At 38.1% G+C, this 14,107-nt stretch overlaps 1 protein-coding gene across 5 annotated transcripts in view; it reads left to right on the top strand.

Moving 5' to 3' along the window:
* STAU2 (staufen double-stranded RNA binding protein 2) overlaps nucleotides 1-13,530 on the top strand; it is a 171,170-nt gene extending 157,640 nt beyond the window's left edge. For all 5 annotated transcript variants that reach the window (XM_059474272.1, XM_059474256.1, XM_059474238.1 and 2 more), the window contains 2 exons: nucleotides 11,461-11,549; nucleotides 12,395-13,530. In XM_059474272.1, coding sequence (XP_059330255.1) covers nucleotides 11,461-11,549; nucleotides 12,395-12,488 — 183 coding nt within the window. In that variant the 3' untranslated portion in view covers nucleotides 12,489-13,530. The remainder of the gene's footprint in view (nucleotides 1-11,460; nucleotides 11,550-12,394) is intronic.
* The last annotated feature ends 577 nt before the right edge of the window (nucleotides 13,531-14,107 follow it).

The raw sequence follows: 14,107 nt of genomic DNA, 5'->3' as shown, positions 1-14,107 counted from the left end.
CCTTGGACCTAAAAAAGCTTTTCTCAGAAATCATACATTTCCATACAAAGTTTTTTCTTAGGTTAGTATTTTTTTGAGGAAGAATTTTGACCAACTCTCCACTAGACTCCTAGTTAAATGTCAGATCCAGCTGCTTACATGTACCCCTGAAAAAATATGTACAAGTCTCCTTTTTAAGGAGCAGCAAGTTCTGCAGCATCCTTGTAATACTGATGTACTTCTCAAATTTGGGGTCCTGACATAAAAAAGGCTGGAATGAAGGATATGGTGTTGCACATACCCAAGTGAAGGCAGGGAGCCAACAAAATGCTGTTGTAATTACAAGTGAACTTTCTTGTATCATAAAACTGTAAAGAAAAAGCTATAAATCAGAGCTGGCCTGGTGGTCCCTGGCAGCAAAGTGCAAAAGATTTGAGCTCATTCTCTGAGCTAGCCAAGAGTGGGATGCTCATGGCAGCAGCAGCTCATTCCAAGGGAAGGGCATTCCTCGTGACTCCTGGGTGATGGTCATGAAGCAGTGATTTTGGTGGGAGTCAGATCCAGCCTTCAGCCCTGAAGGAGTGATAGTCTGAAAAGTGCTGGCCATTGAGAAAAGTAAAGCAAGCTGTTAACCAGAGGAATTTTGTCTTCAAGAGTGTGTGTGTGTGTGTGTGTGTGTGTGTGTGTGTGTGTGTGTGTGTGTGTTTAGGAGCCTGCTGCTTTCAGTGTTAGGTTTGCACTACTGTTCACATCCCAATGTTGGATCACTTCTTGTACTTGAGGATGCAAGATTGTCCTTTAATTCAGGTTGTCAGTTTCATATTTCTGTACACTCACTTGTGACACCAAATCATGCTAAAACCTTTGTATGGACATTAGAAAAAATGCAAAGAAATTAAGTAATGCTATCCAAAATGTAATTACTGAAGTTCCCATCATTAATGAACATGGACCCAAATTTAAGCTTCAGTTAGAAATGGGATTTTCTTCTACCCTGGAACATTCTTCTCTTTTCAGATGTCTCACAGGGATGTAGATCTTTAAAAATCATTGATACATCTGGATAGTTTACTAATTTCAAAATTAGCTAAGTAGCAGAAAGGTAGGAAATTATGAAAGCTGTTATTATTGGACAGTTCTGTGGAGACATTCTTTAATACAAACTGTATGTGTTAGTATTTCCTGTCCTTCTGAGAGATGTAGCTTGATCTGAGCCTACATTTACAGTTCGTGTTTGGAAAATAAGATGATGCACTGTTGTTAAAATAAAATAAAATAAAAAAATCCTAAGGGTGTGCAAGTGATTACAGCAAAACAAACCCCAAATTGACAGCTGCACAAACAACACTTGCACAGCAGTGGTAGTCAGCTACTAAGAATGACCAGTTTCCCATCATACTGGTCAGAATTTATAATTAATATCACATTTGGGGAGTCTTCTGTAATAAAACCACAATTTAATATGGTAACTCGATTATGGAAGAGATAAAGGAGAGTGGAGAGAAATCCAGGATTGTTTTGCAGAGTATGTTACCTCCCTGTTGATAGCAGTAAGAGAGCAAGACAGACAGTGTTTTCCATATCAGCCCCTCCATTGGTTTAAGAGGTGCAATCCTGAGAGGTGAGGGGCTCTTTCCCGAGCAGATGTGACCCCCTGCAACTCTGATAAACTTCCCGAAAAGATGAGGGAAATTTGTACAGCACAGGATGTGCTCAGCACATTGAGGGATTGAGTTAGTAATGTCCCTGATAATTGTGGATACCTCATTGTAGGAGTCAGTTTTTATTTAAATTTTTTTAATAGGAGTATACACATCTGTCTTTATACCCAGCAGCTTTTCTGGCCCACAAGAAGTCCTCTGTGAATTTCCCCAACTGAGCTCAGTGGGATCTCTGTCAGCTGCAAGATTTATGTCATCTTTTTCAGTCCTGAGAACTGTTCCTTAAGCTTTTCACATCTGGATTTAATTGGAAAGACATTAAAAGACATTAAGTGTGCTGGAAAAGCATATTTTAGAGAAGATCTTTATGGACACTTCCATTAAGGGAGCTGATGGTTGTAGGTTAAAATGGGATGAGGATGAGCCATCAACAGTTAGCAAAGACAAAATTATGTTACAAACTACTTCAGATGAGAAGTTTGTCCTGTTGATCTTGGGTCTGACTCTGCTCGCACTTAAATCAGCTTCAATTAGGAAAAAAAATACCAGCTAATGCAGTGAAAGAATACTCTAAGATCAGAATCAAAAACTTTTTCCTTTTGGAAACACTCAAATTTCTAATTACGTGCTATATATGCTAAAAATAATGCTTTTAGCTGTCAATCTAGATTTGGTACTTTGTTGGACATACATGCACACTTGTAAAATGAGACTTGGAGAATGAAGAGGGGGATTGGTCATTAGAGATCTGAGGGTGGAAGTATCCTTCTCTGAATGCCAGTGTTCTGGCCACAGGAGTAGAGTTTCACAGAAGCAGAGATAGGATACAATTTAGTGCGTGGGCTTCATTACAGATGTTGTAATGCAAGAATCTACAGCCCCAAACTCCCCCATTGTTCCAGCTACAATTTGCTCCTTGAAGAAACCAATGGCCAGTGCTTTGCATTAAGGGTAATCTATTGCTTTTGTCTTCAAACCGAAGTTTCTAGTCATGTTTAGACTGACAAGAGCTTAAAATTTAAGGTAATGGACTCAGTATGAGAGAACAAACATTCTTTCATTCTAAAATTGCCAAAGCCAAAGAATCTGATATTGAGGAAATTGCTCCCATGTCTAAAGCAAAGTGTATGGTCTTTAGACATAAAACTATGTCAAGTTTAAAGAAAGAAATAGGTAGTTTTGTTAAACATTGTAGGGATAAATATACTCTTTAGAATGTTTCAGCAAAGAAAAATTTTTGAGAGGCTCTCACCCGTCATCTTCTCGTAAAAGGGAGACTTTTACTCCTCTATAGAAAATGTTTTGCATTGTTGGGAAGATGATAGCTTGATGAGTGATAGTGAAAGGAAGGAGGCATTTGAATTAAATGGCTGCATGCAGACTTCAAAATTTTCTATCATTAAATACCTTCATTCAGAAACTCCCTCTTTCTATCTTGGCCTATGACAAAATCCATGTAAACTAGTAAAACTGATTCTTACTTTTATTGCCTGACCTTGAGCCAGCACTTTCTGTGCTCATGTTCTCTCACTTTGATTTCCTTCTCTTTTAAAACAGCATTAATTAAACTGCCTCTGTTCTTTAGTGACGCTTTGTCTCTTGAAGAAGAGGATATTGGCAAGGAGAAACAAAAAGTATCTAAACACTAGTGAGAGTGTTTTACAAGCTGAATTTCCTAAGTGAAAGAGTAACCATGTGGGTACAAGTATTGAGTTATACTTGATAGCTTGAATCTTGTTGTATACTGATTTTGGCATGGATATTTTAGAATTCATAAAAATCTTTTAATACATTTTGGGTTTTTGACTGCTCTGTATAAGCAATTACCTAAGAAAACCATTTAAATAACAGAATAAATGCTTATAGTTCATTAATTTTGTTAAAAGAGTTCTAGTTATATCTCCATTACTATGTGGGTCAGGGCCCATTCCCTCATGGGGAGTAACACTGTCATTTAAGTATTGACACCCAGGCAGTGAAGGCAGTGGCAGTGATGTCAAAACCAGGATGGAGCTCAGGAGGTCAGATGAAGGAAGAGGATTGTTTAACACAGCTATTTTAGAAGTCACTGTAACCTCTTGCACAATTAGGAATCTCAGTCAAATTATTTAAAATCAAGAGGTCAATATCTTCTGCAATGTATATAGGGTTAATGTCAGCAGACTTGCAACTCTGCTGCAGTGATGTGGAGAAATGCCTATAAATAAATAAACAAACAAACCAGATCATTCTGGGAACACAGCTGACAAGGATATTGTCCAGCCATCAGTGATGAGAGAGTGATTCATGGCCGTTTTTCAATGCTGGTGCAAGATTTTGCCTGAGGATAGGCATTCTGCTGTTTTCAGCTTTACATTTGAAGCTGTCTTTCTTAAAATTTCCTATAATTTTTGTCTGCAGCTCCTCAATCATGCTTGAGCGTTGTCTTCGTTGCATAATTTAAACCTCCACCTACCAATAAAATAATTGGCCATCCAAGTACTCTCATTTGGAAGTCTCTAATTACTGAAAGCCCCTACATTACTTAAATGTCTACCTCCTTCTGAAAGTTAGTGTTTAAGTAGTTTTTGTCTAAGGATATAAAATTAGAAGCAAGATTAATTTAGGATTAATTGCTGTCTAGTGAAATTCTGTTGTATATAAGTAGTGCAAACACTAGGAAATTTTATTTTAAAATATTTTCTTTCATGTTCTTAAGTAAGCTGTGATGATTCGTGATTCTTTCTGTATTTGTTCTTGGAATTGCAGCCACTGAAGGGAAAATTTGGAGTCTTGAATTTGGAAATAAATTTACTTTAAAAGAACTTCCTGAATTCTAGACAAAATCTATAGCAGATACACCGAAAAGATACTGAAAATATCTGATAGAAGATTTATTTAACACTTAATTCTGTTTTAACTGTTTAAGATTTATTTTAAGTGCTGGTACTGGGGCCCAGCTTTCACACCTCACTTCACCATGAGAGGATGTAGCACCTCAGTAGATACTGGCACTGAACCTGAAAGCTCTTTTGAGATGTTCATGGACAAGCATCAACTTACTGGTTTCCTGCATGAATTGCCATGAAGGCAAATGTCTTGGTAGCACTTGAGCACATTGCCCCTTTCAAGTGGGAATATGTGTGTGGGAAGAGTCTGAGAAGATGCAGATTAAAGAACAATCCTGTACAGTCTGAGTTCCATTCAGATCCTTTAGCAACGCCTTCTTCTATTATTCCTACCTGCAAATAAGAATACAACCTAAACTTGGCAACTAGACTAACCTCTCCATGCTGGATTAATCTCTTACATTCTGTTAATTTTGATGTGTTTGACTTTAAGTATCATTTATTAAATCCTCTTCATACAAAAACATACCTTTTACTAATTTTTAAATAGGTGCTTTTCACCTTTTCTCTCTTTGTGATTGGAAAGAGTTCTATCACCATTAGACCAATAGAACTGACTCACCCCAGATGATTATGCAACTCTTTCTTGGCCTTTAAGAGAATGCTTCACCATTCCTTACTCCTGGAATTGTTGCATGGTTGCAAGAATGGCAGTCAGATTTCGGGTGTGGGGGTTCACATGGAAAATAAGCTATGCCCAATTGACTCTCTCTACTGTTAAGCAGTCTCTTCAACAGATGAGATAGATGAATTTAGGTTGAAGATCAAAACCTATGGAAATGAAGTTCCATGTTGAATAGTGTCTTTCACTCCTGCACTTCTCAGCATATTGAGAGGCATGGAGGAATGAGTACACGTGTCCAATAAAACTAGGTGGGAGAAGGTGACATGCATGCTGTTGATAGAAGCTCTGTTTAATATGCTGGAAATATTGTTCAAGAACAGTTAATCCTTACTTTAGGATTACCCCCAGAAAGCTGGCAAGGTCAGGCTGTACATGGATTGTGTGTCATTTAAATTCTGGCTGCATGATCTGCCTGGGGGCAGCATAAACTACAACGTGGGACTTGTTCTAAGCTACATCTGTGAATCATCATTCTTTGTTTGAAAATAGTGAACTCCTCCTATCCTCCAAGCTCCTTCTCTTGACAGGTGCAATCAGTAGCCTTAAGTGTAGTGCCTATCAGGTGACTATGCCTTTGTGCAGAGATTAATCAGTCTCAGTTTTGGAAAATGCTATTTCCATGTAAACTACACGAGCTAATCAGATTATAACCCTGTGTTTTTCATGCATATCATAAACCATATGAGGAAAGAGCTTAAAGTCATTTAATTAAGGTTTACACTGTGTGCTGTGAAAAGCCTTTCTGAACTTAATATTCAAACAGATTTTAACATTGGTTCACATGAAATCTAATCAACTGGAGAGAACAACACATTGAAAGGAAAGCAATGAAAACTCCTAGCAGGAGTTATTGCTTGCAATATAGTAAATTCATTTACAACAGAAGCTGTGGGGAAAAGGGATTTGTTTGCAGTACTTGGGGTTTTTGTTTGCCTTGAATGTAGCCAACCTGACAAATTCAAGAGAATTAAATAGGTATGTTAAGGAGTCAAATTTTAGCTACTTTGTGAGCATATTTGTAAGTCTACACAAAGAAATATATCTTCTCTTTGTGCATTTCTCTATGCATGAAGTACTGAGTGTGGGTAAGTTAAAGACAGGTGGAAGCTTAGTAAAAAATTTCTTCATCTAGAGAAATGAAAAGCAATCACCAAGAACAATAATTTGAATACATACACATTTAAATAGTTGCTCAATTTTGGTGCACTGAACCTTCAAACTCACCTCTATAGCTGTAATATTGTTGGGGATTTTTTCAATAGCCTTTAAATGTGAAATTAAAATCCATCTATTAAAAATTCATGAAGTGCGCCTCATTACTGTGGCAGACAGCTTTGCTGTGATGTTATTGCATAGCTGACATTGCCTTTTGAGGGCTCAGTAGTCAGGGAGAGGTAAAGAAACTCACTGATTAGGGGGACACTTTTGATTTAGAGAATAAATAAACATTGACTTGTTTGTAAATACTACCACTTTTGCTCATGCTCTACTGTTGTCTAGGCTTTTGGCTATAAACTTAAATCCAGGACTAGAGTTTGTGATGGTAACCTGGTATGCAAACGTTCTCAAGCCTAAACTTGAGCAACAGAGACTTGCTGATGCATATGGCATGTGACTACAAGAAACATGACCACAATGAATCATTTGACTCAGCAAACTCAGTCCTTAACTAAGACCCAGCTACTAAATGCAATAAAATCTTGTCCTTCATGAACTTCTCTAGACCCTGACAAGTCAGTCTTGCAGTTTCCGCCTGTAATTTTATGTCTTCAGAAAACACTGATTAAAGCCAAACTGAATATGTTTTTTCATGTACTTAGAAAATTGATGTTAGGAGGCATGTTGCCAGCAAAGTAACAGTATGAAGCAGTGTGTTTATTAGGATTGTCTCAGACCTCCTTGGTAAAGTCAACTGGAAGAGCCACAGAGGAGAGCAACAAACTTTTACAATTTTCAGTTTCATGGAATAAGCTGAAATGTAATATAGATTTAAGAGGAAAAACACAAACCACATACTGTGTTAAAACAAATGTGGAAATTTTATCGTGAGGATGTGATCTTAAACGCACATGGGCCAGTGGAGTGCCTGTCTGCTGCTCTTGCTAGAGAATGATCTAATGTTACTAGATTGTCATTATAAGACACTTAATCCCCAGAGTAAGAAACAGGAAGAATATTTACAAGTTTCAGTGCTATTTACTAATTGCCAATTGACTTGAGGAAAGCTAAAAAATGACTGGAAACATCCATCCCTGTCCTGATACACACACATACTAATAATGGAAATGGCAGCCAAGACAAACAGCTAGCAGCGCGGTGCATCCTGTTGGCATTGGATTTTTGGCACTGTTGTAGCTACACAGAAAACAAGTGATACAAGAAATGTGTAAAGACATCTGTTCTGTAACCTATGGGGCTTTGCTCACAAAACAGTTGTAAAATCTTCTGGGGGAGAGAAAAATTTCTCTGTATCTGTGCAGATGCTCTATTGTAAGAAAAATATCAATGGAAGGAAGTGTTGAGCCTTTGAAAGAGGAAATTGTTCACCAGATTCGCTGTCAAATGTTCCATTCTTTTCTTTCCTTTTCATTTAACCTAAGTTATCTGCCATTCATAAGTTATATTTAAACCAAGTGGTGTAAATCTATTGGGACTAATAGAATTGAATCATGGATTAAATTACCCTGGTGTCTGCTTGTAACTCTTCTTCACTGCAGATTACTTGAGCTCTGTGTCGCTCTGCTGACTATTCAGGTCACAGCCTCTAAGCTACCAGCTTCCTTCCTGAATCCAGCATCTTCATGTCTGTCTAGGGGCATGATGGGGAGAGAAGAAACATTAAAGACATCAATTAAGATCCAAAATATTGTTTACTCACCTGCTTCTCTTAGCTTGCTGATCCTTCCAAATACAAGCAAGCTATGGGAGAAAGAAAGTGGGGGGTTAGTACATTGCAAGGCTCTCTCTTACCATTCCTCTACTCCCCTTCAGCCACATCCCATGAATGAGCCTTTTAAAAAAGAAATAAACTTTTCCAAAACTCAAATCTTGTTGCAAATGTTGGGATATAAGTAATTCGGCTTCCCCCACAGGTAAATTATGGAGAGTAAGACATGGTTCCATGAAAAAGAAATCAGACCTGATAAATTAGGAAACTGGAAGTTAAAGAGGGACTGTGAGGTGTAGGAGATTCGGAGAACCTGGGGAAGAAAAGCTTAGCCCTGGGAGCTGCTGGAGTCCTGGGTGGGAGTACATTTAGGAGCTGGAAAAATGCAGACTTCAACAGTGCTTACAAAAACACCTTGATACCTGTAGCTGGCAGATCAAGGATACAGGCACAGGACTGCTTCCTTGCTGATTGCTCTCTCTGATATTTGGTTTCATAAATGCAATAGGTCTGAGATTTTATCTTTTATGTCATATTTCAGTTTGGGAAAGGAATGGCTTGAACAAGGGTGAGATGGTGAAATGAGACTGCACCATGTTACAGGCATTAAGATTTGGAAATTGTGTTGGTATTAAACATGCTTATCATTGAACACCTTGAGTCATATTATCATTTCATGTATTTTCTCTAATTGTTCTGCATTTACTTTATTGACAGCCATATGTTCCCATTGACACCCAATGATCCATGCAAAGTGTTCATTATTTTGTATTGTAGTACTTCACTTGCTGTTAGAAGAGGAGAGGGGCTCTCTTGATCTGATTCTATTAAGCTAGTGGCTAATATTCATCTAGAAGGTTTCAAATCAGGTTTTCCTGGAAAACAACCCTGAAAGCTGCTCTGTAATTCTGTAATTTATGTGGGATGCCCTGCAAGTAGCCAGTTATGTGAGTAAAACAGTAGTAAGCAACAAAGCTACTCACCAAATCTAGAATTTGTATGTTTGTGTTGGTCTAATTAATCTCTTGATGATTTGGGGATTTCATTTTCCCCTAATTGAGACCAGACTCTTCTGCAGATCATATGATCAATCTGTGATTTAATCTTGAATGAAACTTTACTTGGCTCTACTTACAAACTACGATCAGGGCATTTTCGTCCAAGTCATTGTACAAACAAATAACCTGAACACAACGTTCTTCCACAATAAGTTTACAATTCACAGATCAGACCAGGAAGCTAAGAGTGGGTATGAAAAAGTAAACAAGGTGGGTTGAGAAACATGTGAGGTAGCAGTTTAAATGTGTGGGAGGAGCTGATGTCTCAGCTTCCTTCCCTCCTTGCAGTGCTACCTGGTAATGGGCTTTGGTTTACCATACGTAAGAAGGAAGGAGATTCTGATAGTTTGCTAATGTGCATCAGGAAAAAATGGATGTGAGAAGACAGGAGATTCTTGGGTGCTGGTTCCTACCCATTGGATTCCTTCTCACAGTTGCTAACCCATGACCAATTAAAGTACAAGGATACACAGGAGCCCAAATCACTCCCCTTCCTCACATGATGAGTCGTGCTTGCATTGTGATGAAAAGGACCTCAGGGAGAGGAGGAGAAGAGAGAAATTGGGATGAAGAAATATGTTGGGTTACTGGAACAGAAAAGTTTCAAGGACAGTAGTTGAAAATCCTCATTGCCACTGGAGGGATTATTTGTGATGAGCAGTGATTTTCTGTGCAGTCAAGATCAAGGATGGAAAGATAGATGGTGGTTAGGTCTTATGGGAGTAGAGAATACACATGTGAAACTTGTGAAGGGACACTATGAGGTGCTAGAGAAAGAATTTTTGTGAAGAATGGAAATATATCAAAACATCAAGAAAACCAGAAGAAATGAGGAAAGAGAAAATTTTCTCTGGGGAACTCAGTGAGTGACAAAAGTGAAAGATCCAGTAGTGGGATCTCATACAGGGGTCTCACAATACATGGTAAAGGTGGAGTGGATTGTAGGTAACAGTGATAATCTGAGGGGTTTACCAAGAGGCTTATAAAATAAAATGTTCAGCCTTTTTTTTTTTTTTTTTTGGTCAGGGAACAAACCATAACATTTCACAGACTACAAAGATTCTACTTTTGTGCATGATGGGTGGGAGTGCCTTGTACAGCCTTCTGAGGCTTTAGCAGCTAGTCATTACTATAGACAAATATGGGACACATGGTCTTTTACTTTGGGGCAGCCTGGCAATTTTTGTGCTGTTATTCATCTCACCAAAATACACATTGTCTAATAATATTTAAGTTGTATAAACATACCTTTCAAGCGAAGGAGTTGTTGAGAGAATCCAGGCAAAGAATTAGTAAAAAGGCAAATCTAATACTTCATTACAATGGCAGCTCCTGTTCCAGGCAGGGTCCCTGCTCTCTGAGGGAAAGGAAGATAGAGTCACAGATTCTTTCTGTCCCAACAAATAAGAAGACAGCAGCAATTGCTGCTTCACTGTGAACAGCAGTTAAGGGCCTCCAGGCAGTTCCACTGCTTGAGATGTTAGCTTAGGGCACAATGTGGAAAGTCACCTTTTCTTTCCCCTGTGATTAGTTCTGAATGCATCTCAGGAGGAAGTGATTAAAAAGCACAATCCATTTTGCAGTTCTGCTTTACATTTCACCTTCTCAGTAGAAGTGACCTCAGCTGTTTTATTGTGCTGGCTCTATCTTCAAAGTCAGAGAGTTTCATAATCAACCTTTTCTGAATCAATTACAGAAAAGAATTTTTTTCACCAAAGCAGATAGAGTGAAGAGAAGAAGAGAGGACTCATAGCAGATGAGGCAGAAGTTGGTCAATGAAGAACGCAATGGAAAATATTATACAGAAACTGACTGTTCTTCTGTTCCTGATTCTCCCTAATCACGCCATATAGGCTCCCCCTGATTAGCACATTTCACTCACTGTGCGTAAAATCTCAGGCTGTAACATTGTTCCAGATCTGACTTTGGAGTGTTGGTAGTGTCCTGCTGACCCTCTTCCCTCTTCTCACACCTTCTCCAACCATTTGCAACTCACAAGTTTGTTCACAGGATCTCTGGAAATTGTGGGCTCTGTGAAAGCATGTGGGGAAGCTGGAGAGACTTTACAGCCAAAAAGCCAAAAATCCTAAAAGTCCATCCTATTCTTTCTATAAGTGATGAAGCTTGCATTGGCACAAATGGGAGTCACTGATATCCCCAGGAAGGAGATCTCCTCAATCCATGCACAAGCACAGCTCTTTATCATGGAGCTGTTGTGTACCAACTCTCTAAGCCCTGTAGGCTGGATGGCTTCAATATACAGGAAATTATCGATTCTAGAAAATCAAAACACACACCTTCCTTCATTTGGTGCTACTATAATTGTGCCACTAGGTTTTTTGACAACTCATTTTTTCTTTAGGCAGCGTTAAGTGCCTTGAAACAGTTTTCAGAGCAAGGACTGGATCCAGTGGAAGGAGCTATGAAAGTTGAGAACGGTTCACATGAAAAGTAAGTACCATTTAAATCCTCTGCATTTTAATGCCTGTGTGTCATGGTAGATAAGAAATGTTAATTAAGAGCTTAGTTGCCCTTTTAAACCTATGCAAAACTATTTCCTCTGGAATTTACATACAGTTTGTGACAATTTGAGAGGATAAACATGATTTCAGGTTTAGTGTAACTGATAATGTTTACTAATTAGCTATGAGATAGTCAGTCCTGTGGAAATGCTAAAGAAAAGGATTTTCTTTTCATTGTATGGATTCTGTGTAAGTAGCATAACAGGATTTTTGTCAAATGTGTTGTAGCACATGATATTGCCTGTAAATAAGCATAGCTATCTGCCAATAAGTCATTATGACTGCAAGCTGAATTTTACCTCAGAGAATTTAAAAGTTGAAATTTCTTTCAGGTCTTAAAAAACTCTGATATGGAATTTAGCTTTAAGCAGTAGACAATAGAACAGGGTTTCACACTGGATTTTCAATTATTTAAGAAAGTGGGATTGTCCATCCAGTAAAGATTTTTCTTTCAGCTGCTAGTCAGTTTATTTAAGAAAGTAGTCTTGTGTTACTAAATAAATTAGGAAGTAATAGAGTAAAAGAAGTAAGACTAAAATTGGCATTTGGAATTTCCAGTAGATATACTGGGGCTATTTATAAACTAATTTAATCAGAAACATTTTTCCATATGATCTCATCAGCATAGTATTTGAACATAAATATTGTTGTTTCACTTTAAAATGTTACCTTCCACAGTGACCTTTGAATCTCATGTGCCATCTGGTAATAAACATGTCTTGAAGATGTGCAACCCTGGACCTTACCACTCTTGTTAATGTATTAATCTTTCAGACAAGTCAAGCATCTGGGAGAGAAGGCAGACAATAAACAGACTAACTCAGGCACCATTGCTCAGGACTGCAAGGATTCAAAGGCTGTCGTCTAGGAGCTTCCCAGCACCCACGGCTGCCACTGCATCCTTATAAACCTGTCAACACGCAATAGGGTGTATGTGTACAAGGAAATGAATGACTAATACCATTATTTGAGTCTTATGTGAAGACAACACTATTCTAACACAAGAGATAGTATACATGGTACTGTTTATTCAACTGTGGAAAAAAACAAAATTGAACATTTCCCTTAGAACTCAAGATCAGAGCATAACTCAATTGCCCAGAGGCAGAAGAAGTCTGATCGTGTTACTGGAGGTTAAAATAACAATGAATTAACAAAAAGTGTTAGGGAAAAAAAAAAAAAGGGAAACTTTACAATTGATTACAATTGATTAAAATTGATTAATATTAAGAAAACAAGTCAGCATTGGTTCAGTTATACAATTTTTTGTAGTGTAGTTTTAAGTTCAGCTTACTGTTTTTTAAATAATGCTTGAATATTTTAAAATTAACCAATGACAGTGCTGTGAGAATTGTAGTTGTTGTCTTCATATATAGTCATACAGCTTATCTTTTTATGCAGACATTATGCATTCTTCATTCTATATGAATATGTATGACTTTAAGATGCACTACTCAGAGTTGTATGCAAACAGAAGTTTAAATCTTGACAAGTATTTGCTTAACATGAACAGATGTTAGTTATGATCATTTTTGATATACTCCAGGAAAAAAGCAAATATGGTATTGATTTTCCTTGCCATAATCAATTAAAGAGGCGTCTTGCCTCCGAGCAACATTTTCCCCTTCGATTCTGCTCTCTGTTGTGTGAAGCACATCTACACCCCATTCTGTGTGTTGTACCAACCCACCGTTTGCATCAACTGAGTGTTTTTAATCTCTGCATTCGGACCAAGAGCAAAAGGGAGGACTGCAGCGTTATCAAGCCAAGGGTGGAAACTGTTGATGTGAAGATCATTCTTTTGTGAAAGGAGTGGCAGCAGAGATAAGACCTGTGGCTGCTCTGTACCAGCATATTTCTTTTAAGTGTGTGGCCAAATGCAGTAAAACCACATCAGTTCATGTGTACAATGACAGTGTCTTCTCTTTCTTTATCACTCACAGTTAGACAACTAAGAGAAAAAAAAGGAAAAGAAAACAATTAAAAACTAGCAAATGACTGGCTACCACACTAGAGCCAGGTTTCAACCAAGCTGTCCCCATGCTACCACTTTCTACAAACTTACTGTGTTAGACCAGACATACTGGTATTTAGGTCATTTATCTATTCAAAATACAGATTATTTCATCTCATGCAACAGATAAAGCTTAACTGCATAACAGCCATGACAACATTACGCAAGATTGTAGAAGCACCAAAACCAGAGATCACAACTCAGTGACTCATGCAGAAAAGCAAGGGAACAGCAATGTGAGGAAATGGTGCAAGGTACAGTGGCATTGATTCACCTCTGGGATGGGCTTTTAGGGGAACACGCATCTTGCTCTGCCAGAACCAGTGCTTGGAGGCCTTTTTTTCTACTTCATGTTTCTCATGGGTATGATTCACTCTCAAGCCCGGCAGATAAGGAGTCTTTGTTCTAAAAGTTTGAAGTTTTCTAGGGTCTGACTCCATAAAAGAGTCAGGAACAAGCTGAGCCTTTCAGTT

This window comes from Ammospiza nelsoni, chromosome 1 (assembly GCF_027579445.1).
Source record: "Ammospiza nelsoni isolate bAmmNel1 chromosome 1, bAmmNel1.pri, whole genome shotgun sequence".
Taxonomy (NCBI): Eukaryota; Metazoa; Chordata; class Aves; order Passeriformes; family Passerellidae; genus Ammospiza; species Ammospiza nelsoni.
The sequence above is the reverse complement of the archived record's forward strand: the minus strand, read 5'-3'. Positions and strand labels throughout refer to the sequence as shown.